The sequence below is a fragment of the Tachysurus fulvidraco genome, chromosome 25, assembly GCF_022655615.1.
Source record: "Tachysurus fulvidraco isolate hzauxx_2018 chromosome 25, HZAU_PFXX_2.0, whole genome shotgun sequence".
NCBI classification, from domain to species: domain Eukaryota; kingdom Metazoa; phylum Chordata; class Actinopteri; order Siluriformes; family Bagridae; genus Tachysurus; species Tachysurus fulvidraco.
In genome coordinates, this window is record NC_062542.1 from 11,359,719 (window position 1) to 11,369,619 (window position 9,901).

General features: G+C 36.4%; 1 protein-coding gene across 6 annotated transcripts in view; it reads right to left on the reverse strand.

Annotated features, from left to right (window-relative positions):
• mllt10 (MLLT10 histone lysine methyltransferase DOT1L cofactor) overlaps window positions 1-9,323 on the reverse strand; it is a 62,450-nt gene extending 53,127 nt beyond the window's left edge. For all 6 annotated transcript variants that reach the window (XM_027173693.2, XM_027173676.2, XM_027173666.2 and 3 more), the window contains exons 1-3: window positions 8,840-9,323; window positions 6,531-6,610; window positions 813-867 (exon numbers count right to left, since the gene is read on the reverse strand). In XM_027173693.2, coding sequence (XP_027029494.2) covers window positions 813-867; window positions 6,531-6,610; window positions 8,840-8,978 — 274 coding nt within the window. In that variant the 5' untranslated portion in view covers window positions 8,979-9,323. The remainder of the gene's footprint in view (window positions 1-812; window positions 868-6,530; window positions 6,611-8,839) is intronic.
• Between the last annotated feature and the right edge of the window lie 578 nt (window positions 9,324-9,901).

Consider the following 9,901-nt stretch of genomic DNA (forward strand, 5'->3'; position numbering starts at 1 on the left):
TTTCCTGTTTTTTATTTACTAGTCTGATTGAAAAAAATAAATTATAAAATAATAATAAAAATAAAAATAATTAAAATTAAACAATAAAAAAATATTGTTGTATACGTATAATGAATGTCCGTAAAATAAATGTCGACTGAGTGTGTGTGTAAAAAATATTTGAACCAAATTCGAATGAATCTACAATAATTATGTTAAATATCACACATATCATTAGCCTGTTTATTGCCACATGTCTGGTGGCCTCACCGCAGAGCTCGATGCCCTGTTCAAACTGCTCTGAATTCAGTAGTATAACTTTTTTCTTTGGACAAATTTTACAGCATGGTTCTGAATGGCCAGATAGAAATTTGATGAAGGCCAAACTTTCTCTCAAACAATTTTCATTCTTTAAAAGACATTAAAAATCTCTTTTTCCACAGAACTGTGTTTAAGGTGCTGAAAATGAATTAGCACACAAATTAACTGTTAAATAATAAAAAAAAGTACTCTCTCTAGACCAATACCTTCTTTTTGTTTAAAATATTAATATAAAAGTATTTAACCAGCTAAACCTTCAGCAGAAGAGTGCAATTAGCCAAGCAAGAAGACATGATGAGAAAAATGGTCACAATTTCTTTATATGATGATTTTAAAAAATAAATAAATAAATACTCATACATACAAACAAAACCAATACATTATAGCCAACATAATATATTGGAATTAACCCAATGGAGTAAATACTATGGTATTATATATATTTCAGAAAGGAATTAAAGATAAACTGGAAACTCCAAAAAATAAAATCTATGAAAATGAAGCAGCCTTACCACCATTGTCTGTCCTTTTCAGAGCTCCGTCTTTGTGTGGACAAAGCTCACATCTCTGCAGAAGATGAGAAAGATAAACTGTGAGTATGTATAAAGCAGAAAGCAGGCTTTTTATTACAGTGAGAAACAATATACAATTCTTTCTCAGGTAGAAATGAAGAGAGAAACGGCAGGAAAATCATCGAGTAAATGTAACAAAAAGCTAAACAACCAACAATTATTCTCAATTACACTAGACAAAAGAAACGTTTCTTTTATTTATAAAACAGGAATTAAGATCCGTGTCTTAGAAGTGAGATGAGGTTGAAATCGGGTCTTGATTGCCCCTTTTCCACCGAGGCAGTTCAAGTGCTGGTTCGGAGCCAGAGCCTAATTTAGAACCAGTTCTTTCTGTTTCGACCGCCAAAGCACCGGCTCCGAACCAGGTAAAGTGGTTCTTAAGTAGCACCAAAACGTTGCTGGTCTAGACTTAAGAACCGCTTGGGGTGGGAGCTGGGGGCGGGGCTACTGTTAGTGCATTTGATAATGTACCTTAAGTTTACTAATGTTTAATACACTTTTACTTTACCGCGATATGATACATTAACAGCACACATGATAGTAGGTAGCTACATGCTAAGGCTAAATTTTTTTTCTGTGTTAACGATAAAATAACGTTATGTACTTTATCGATTACAACCTCCGTTTATACAGATTACATGGAGCTGCACGTACACGTTTTATTCGCCACGTTTGGATGCCAATGTAGGTTCGCAAAGCCATGAGCATTAACAGTAAAGCAACATCCGCCATTGTTGTTGTGTTTGCCGCTGCTGCACTAATGTTGCTGGGACATGTGACACGTATACAGTGACGTCACACTCGGCGCTGTGATGGCTCACTAGCTGGTGGAAAGGCAAACCGGTTCTTAGAAGGCTTAGAAGAACCAACTTTGAACCAGCACTAGCGCTAGCTCTGAACCAGCACCCGGTTCTTTCCGGTGGAAAAGAGGCAGATGAGAGACCTTTCGCTTAACGCAGCACTGGGGAGTGAGGCTACGTGTGTAAGGTCATGCTGTTCAAGATTCATTCACATCTTTCCAACATTGTTTCTCCCTATTTACTTCTTACTTCTGTGCTTCAGCTGTGTACATAAAGTGATGCGTTGTCTGTGGTCTTGGGTCACAGTGAATAATGTGAAATAGAAAATAGTGCTCTGTTTTAGGTAATAAAGAAGATAAGTGGTGAACTATACTCGAATGGAACTACACTTTTTTTTTTCATTATTACAGTTTTTGCTTTACGCAATTATTACTAACTGTTTATTAGCACATAATCACTTCGAGTTTAATCACTGCACCTTCCACAACAGAAAACACTACAGAATGGCAGTTAAATAAAGAGAAATATTTTTTTTTTAAAGTGTCCAATAAATATTCAGATATTTTATTCGAAGTATGACCTGAACAGGATTCTTATATCTAGTTATATTTTCAGAATGCAAAATACATAAAGGGGGTTTAAAGCAATCTAAAATTGTAAATCTCACACTTAAAGACAGTACAAAGCTCAACTAGAAAACAATTTTAAAAAATTCTTAACAAAATAAAACAATTTGTTTATACATTTTCTAAAAGAATTGGGAAGTTATTTTAATATTGGCTATTCTAATATTGGTGGATTCAAAGAAGAGCCCATTGCTTCACATACCAAAGAGCACTACAGTAGACTAAAAGTTTCTCTTTTATTATACATAATGAATTAACGCATACACTATCAGCTCAGGGTGTGGTGGGAAAACAAGCAGCGTTTGCCTTGAAAACTCAAACTGGTTTGTGCTGGTCTGGCGCTTCTTTGGCTGGCTGATGAACAAAACCCTGCCAGTAAAGCTGGTCTTGCTGGTTGATGGCCGAGAACCAATAGGCATTACTCTCTAGTTTTCAGCAGCATTTCTGTGGCTTTACAGCCCCTATCAAGATGCTTTATCTATTAAAGACTTTAGGTAGCAAATGATGGAAAAAATTAAGTAAATGCAATAACAAAACAGTTGGTTAATACATTTCTGGCTTCTTGTTAATGTCAGTAATAACAGAATTGCTCATCAGTGATAACCATGACGATGCCAAAAGTCCTAATAAAAGCAGAAGAAAAAATTTTTTTTAAATCACTGGCGTACATTTCTGGACAGGACGACATCCTGATAAAAACCTGAATATAGGGTGTCGGGACAGAGTAATAATGCAGTCTTCATAAATGTTTGTATTTATAAGCTGCCAGTTTTGCATTTAAGCTTTCATTAGGTAACAGATTCAAAAGTAGTAGTACCTTATGCTTTTATTAATGAACAAATACTGTATTTCTATTTTACGTTTTCAAGCCAGTTTCCTTCAGTTGATAGAGTTGCACACATCAACATTTACGTCAATGTGAATTTGGATAGAAGGAAGAATTCACATATCTAATAATGTGTAACGTCGTGAGCTTCGATTCTCCAGCTGTGTGCCAAGGAACAGTAAGAAAACGGAAAGACAAACATTTACTGTGACACAAGTCTGCGACTTAATAATTAAGCTCAACTATATTTTCATTGGTCCAAGAGACCAAAGTCCCATCTTCTTGTGTTCTACTGGCTCAGAAGAAAGGTTCAACTTCATGTAGTTGGTGCAAAGTGTCACACTCTTTCCGCTTCAGTGAAATAATTTCATCACCAAATGAATCGTATTCATGTTCAGTATGGCCTTTGTACTGAAAAATAGGAAGCTCTTGTACAACCAAAAATCAAAAATGATGTCACTAATTGGAGATGTTGATACTGCTGCATAATACACTGTAGCTCAAAGATGCTTTACCTACGTTATCTAAGAGCTTAGAAATGTTTTTTCAGCATCTCCCTGTCTGGGGTTGACACAGCGAATCATGTGGTCCACATATTTGATTTGGCACAACTTTTACGCCGGATGCCCTTCTTGATGCAACCCTTCCATTTTATGGCTTGAGGCTGGCACTGAGTTAACTCTTCAGTGGCTGGATTAGCTCCCTGCCCGGGAATTGAACCCGAGCCTCAGCAAAGTGATCCTGCAGCTAGACCACCAGGAAGCAAGAGCCTGGATAATGAGTATGAGGTAATTAAACCTTAAGTGTACAGATGCACTTATAATGATATGGATTGCCTTACAGGTACTGCATACATTTGGTGCAAATACGGAAATGACCACAACAAATATCAGCACGAGAAGTTTCCTTAACAAGATTCTGCTTTAAACTGATGCTTAGTTTTATGCTCACTAAAATGTGCAATGCTGCTGAGCTCTTAAAATCATTATGCGCATGTCTAACCTTTAGGTATTTTGCATATGGCTGAGGGCAAAAGTTTACATAGGATAAAGACTCTCCAATTTCATTCTTCACAATTCCACACATTTTATGTTACCAGGGATTTCCTGCAGTACTGTGCATTCCAATTCTTTTAGAAGAAAAAGTATCCCAATTCTTTTATTATTCCTATACATGTAATACAGCTGGGTTTGAGCTGGGTGCAAAAACATAATTTTAAGAGATTTTAGATGTGTTAACATTGCTGGCAGGCCAGACAATGCCTTGGTGGTGATAACTGCATCAAACCTGCAGCATGACCAAATTAATTGAATTCTTCTTACATCAGTTAGATTTGATGCATTTCTCTGTACAATCACAATGTTTCAGACGACTTCTGAATTCATTCTGCTGCCTCCATCATGAGTTACATCATCAATAAATATTAGTGAGTCTGTTCCAGAAGCAGTCATGCAAGCCCAAGCCATGACGCTACCGCCACCATGCTTAACCAACGAGTTTGCATGTTTTGAATTATAAGCAGATTCTCCCTATACATTTTTGCCTTTCCATCACTTTGGCAGAGGTTAATCTTGGCTCCAGAGGTTTTGTGGCTCATCTCTGTTCTTTTGTGGCTCGTTCTTTGTGAATTCCAATCTGGCTCTCTTATTTTTACTGCTTATGAGTGATTTGCATCTGGTGGTTTGGTCTTTATATTTCTGCTCTCCAAGTCTTCTTCAAAAGGTGGATTATGATACTTTCACCTCTGCCCTGTGGAGGTTGTTGGTGATGTCACTGACTGCTGTTTTGGGGGGTTTTCTTAACAGTTATCACAAAGTTTGTTTGATGTCTAGTTGTTTGTACACTTTCTTTTTCAGGACTTTTCAAACTGTTGTATTGGCTTTTCCTCATAATTGTGCAATACCTCTGCTCGATTATCCCACTTTTCTCAGGTTCACAACAGCTTGCTTTTCTCCTATAGACAGCTCTCTGGTCTCATGTGGGTTTATACTTTTTAACAACAAATTGAGTCCTTAAAGAAAAAAATAAATTAACTTAGAGTAGACTTTCAGAGCGGTATGTCAGTCAGATTTGTGGGAAAGGTTAGTATTTGCTGGGAAGTTTAGTTTGGCTTCTGAAAACATTTCACACACAACATGGAAGTAGATTACAAGCAACGCCACTAAAATATCCAACTTCTTGAACCATAAGTGAAGAAGGCCGCCAGCCAACACAGATCACAAATAAAGACAAGATGCTGTGGAGTTTTTTTTTTTTTTGCAATGATGTAAACTCAACAGGCTTTAAGGAGTCATGGGAGATTCTGCTCTAGTGGCAGATGTGTTATTTAAGCACCAGGTGATAATGACAATTTGTAGTGTTAACTAACAGATTTTAATACTTTCCCTGCTGAAAAATTCAGCTTGGTTTGACCTACCATCTGCCAAAACATAGGACAAGCTGGTCAAGTTGATAGAAAAAAAAACATTTGAGTTTATGTCACTACTAATGCAACACCACTGAAAGTTGTTTAAAGAAAAAAAATAACCCCACAGCAGCAAGGCACAATCTCAAACACATATTAATCAATTTAATCAAGAAAAGGGGTCATTGGAGTATACCAGCCTGTGTTTTGACAGCTGGACAGGACAAGCTTTAGTGAGTGTTTCAGAATAGTTTGTCGAAAGAACGGCTGTCCTGTTAATGATTGATAACTGCACAAATTAATAATGATTATAAGATTTATGGTGTTAGAATGATCTGGGTGGTCCTGTTTTCTCTGAAGGCAGAAGCACCAATGCTCCTTGGGGTGGGTGGTGGTAGATTGGGGAGACAGCTTCCTGTATATTTCTGCATAACATTAAACCGATCAGGAACACTGAAGTTTTGTTCCTGTTTATAGATTCCAGTAAGTAACACTGTGTCCATCAGTGAGTCTGTGTGACATTACTGGAAAACTGGACATGTCTTGAGGCCAATATTTTTGGAAAGTATGGAAAATGTCTTGGCTGATTATGGACTTTTGGAATAACTGGGACTTTGTACACATGTGAATTTTCAGTATAATCCTCCTTTAAACTGGAAATACTGTACACATACAAGTGTAGATAGGCAGGAAGGTTGGAAAGAGCACTAGCATTAGCTTTGCAATAACATCTTCAATCCAGCAAAATATCATCAAACTTAACTAACTTCCACTTGCTTATTCAACTAATCTTTTTTTTTTAAACGGATATGGTGTGCAAGATGCAGCAGCTTAAAAAACCTTTACTTATCCCCAAAAGTGAACTAAATTTAAATACTCTGACCTTCGTTTTCCAACTCTTGCCCAAGACGGTTATCAGGTCTGGACAGGGTTTCGGACTGGTCATTCATTTAAACGAATACATGCTGACTTAATGGATGCTTCCAAATACAGAGAACTCACCACTCGCGCTGCTCGCTCCTGAGATTCACATTTTCTGCAGAACCAGGGACCAGTTGGGACTTGGACAATTCCATAACAAGCTGAAGACCAAAGAGAGAGAATTAGCTTAGAGGACATGAAGGGAAAAAGGCTGTTGGTTTTAGAAACAGCAAAGTGAACACATGGTTATGATATAAACAGACCAGAATGCTCATGACAAAAATGTTGTTTCACCACGAACACTTTAACCTCAGCACTACATCAAGATATACCAGTCATTCAACTGATATTGTTTTATAGCTACAATTTCAAAAGATTAAATGTGACAATGTTGGAGAGATGTGTAAATATGGTTTATGAGTGATTGACGGTGGAAAAGTGAGCAAGTGACAGACATCAAAATTTCACTACATTCTAGTTTATAGGATAGCAATAAGAATAAACCCTTGTTTTCCATTAAGAGACAAATGAATGTTGTAATCATCTTTGACCAACACTGACAAACATACAAACATGGGACGTTCTAGCTCATTGGACTACTGCTCAAAAGGTAAGTTTGAATCCCAGGACCAACAAGCTGCCACTGCTGGGCCCTTGTGCTATACCCTCAACCATCAAATGCTGTTTTACAAAGGAAATCAACGCTCCGGATATGAGCGTCTGCCAAATGTGTAAATATAAGGTAAATGTACATAAACATACCATATCAGCTGTGCTTCAAACAAAATGACATGCAGACTACAAACAAATCAGGGAAATGATTATACTCACTTTAAGCAGTGCAAAATAAGGATTCTAACTTTAATGCAACCTGCTGACTCATTCAAATAATATTAACAAACGATCGTTTAGAACTTTTTTATTGTCACCATCTGATTTTGATGTTTGTGCACGAGACATTCCAAGAAATGCACTAAATAATTTTACACCAAAACAAAATAAACTCGGTAAGGTACAGCATTTGGCAGACACTCTTATATCCAGAGATAAACATTATCTCATTTTTATAGAAATGAGCAATTGAGGGTTAAGGGTCTTGCTCAGGGGATCTAACTCACAACCTTATGATTGGTATTTCACTATTTGAAACACACAATAACAGAATACAGATGGCATTTAAAAGGAGTTGATTGAAAAGTGAAACTTCTGCGGCTTAAATGTTTATACATTTCAAGACTCCAAGGTACCTACATATGATCAAGTGCAATTTGTATGACCAGATGTAGTAAAATACACAAAATGATTACAAAAACTGTGCATTATTAGTGTGATGATAAGCCTATAACCATATTTTAGACTTAAAGAAATTATGGTCATTTAACGTGAAAACTTTTACTTACAGCATTCACTTTTATTCTACTTTTGTAGCACGTGCACACATGTGATGTTACAGGAGATAGTGTAAAGAGAATAAAACACTTTGATGTTAAAGTGCTGGAAGGGGAAGTGCTGGAAAGAGAAGTGTGAAAGCATGCTGAGATATACAGAGCCCAGAATAACTGACCTACTAACCCAGCTAGGGATTTATGGATAATAATTGTAGCTTTATAACAACAGGTCATGGCTTAATTAATAATATAGACAATATCACGTGGCACATCGCCTAATATAGCAGAAAACAGCCATACAGTTCACTATTATTATTATTATTATTACTATTACTACTATTATGTTACATGTCCAGTTTCTATCACCTCAATCTAATTTATTCTACTTTAGCAGCATGATTAGATAAGGATTTAGTGACAATGTTAAGTGTTGCATAATATGTACCCAGAACACTTAAGATCACATGGAGAAATACATTTAATTTACAATTTAATTAGAAAGCTAACTAAATTAGTACACAAACAGCACACAAAAAGGTTAAAAGCTGACCAGTGTGCTTTAATATTTACATAAAAAAAAACCCTGAACAACTAGTCAGAAAGTTACAAGTTACGTCGATGTCAGTTCTATATCAGTCAATATTTTGTTACCAAAACATGTGGCAGTCTCTTAGACATCGCATTTTTCCACACGCGTATTCGAACGAGTCCCGCCTACTCCGCTACGATTCGTTATTGACTGCCGGTCCCCTACTCTGTGATTGGTCAATCGTCACTAGATGAACATTTAACCAATACAAACGAGCCGGCGCGTTTGGACGGAATACGGGTGGAGAAAAAAAAAGCAGGCGCCTAGGTAACTAGCTAGCACATTAGCTTAGCATATGGAAATTAGCGTATCGAAACACGACACAATCAAAAACACAACTGAACCAAAGTGAAGTTCGTAAGGTCGCTTTAACATTTAAATAGAAGTGTTAAAAACAAAATGGTGATTCAGACCTTGATGCACGGCGACATTACAGCCGTGTCCGTCGCAGTAAACCAGAGGATTCTCGGCCCAGCCTCTCTCATCAGAACAAACACAGCAACCCCCGATCATCTCCTTCATATTAGCGGCCAGATAGTCGCTAAATACCATCTACATACAGAAAGAAAATCCCCAAACGTTTATATCGAATGTGCGTCACGAATATCTAAAATCCATTTGGATGAAAAGTCCATATTTGATGTCGTCTCGTTCACAGTAGCGTCCGAACGTGTCGCAGAAAAAGGCCAAGAAAAAGGTGAGAACAGACCAATGAAGACGTCTGTATCGAGTCCTTGTCCGTGTATCTGATTCCACGTTCGAGGAAAAGTCAAACTTGTTCGTGTTTACTATCTAAATTTTTGCTATTTTTGTTTTGTTCAACAACACACAAACCCGAAGGTTCTCGGGAAGTAAAAGCGCCATGTGCGCATGCGCATGAGGAGAAGGTCTGATTGGTGGCAGAGACAGCAGGCCTCGAAGTGTAGAAGACCAACATATAATGAATCCTTATCCATGGTGAATCCCCAAACATCATCTTTTTTGTTATTAGAATTTAATTATTTATTTAATCGATTTCTGCATTATGATACCCTGTATTTTAGTTTTTATTCATTTTCTTTGACTATCAAAGAGGACAAACATACTGAATTCTCTCTTATTCTATTCTATATATAATATATTGCAATTACAATCATCTTTAAATCAACTTTAAATTTTATGTTAAATATCGGTCAATTTTGTTGTTGTTTTTTATTGTACTTATTGTTTTATTATTTTACTTTATATTGAAAATACAACCAACTCTAATTTTTATGTTTAAAAATATTGGTCAATTTTGTTGTTTTTTATTTTATTTTACTTTTTTTTTTTACTTTATTTTACTTTATTAGTGTAGAACAGGGCATAAAGAGACACATCTTGACACAACAAGGATAACTAATCTGTTATTATTTGTTTGATGTATTTATTGCATTACGATAGCCTCTGTTTTAATTTACTGTTTATTTTAAGTTTTATTTAATCAAACCATGTTT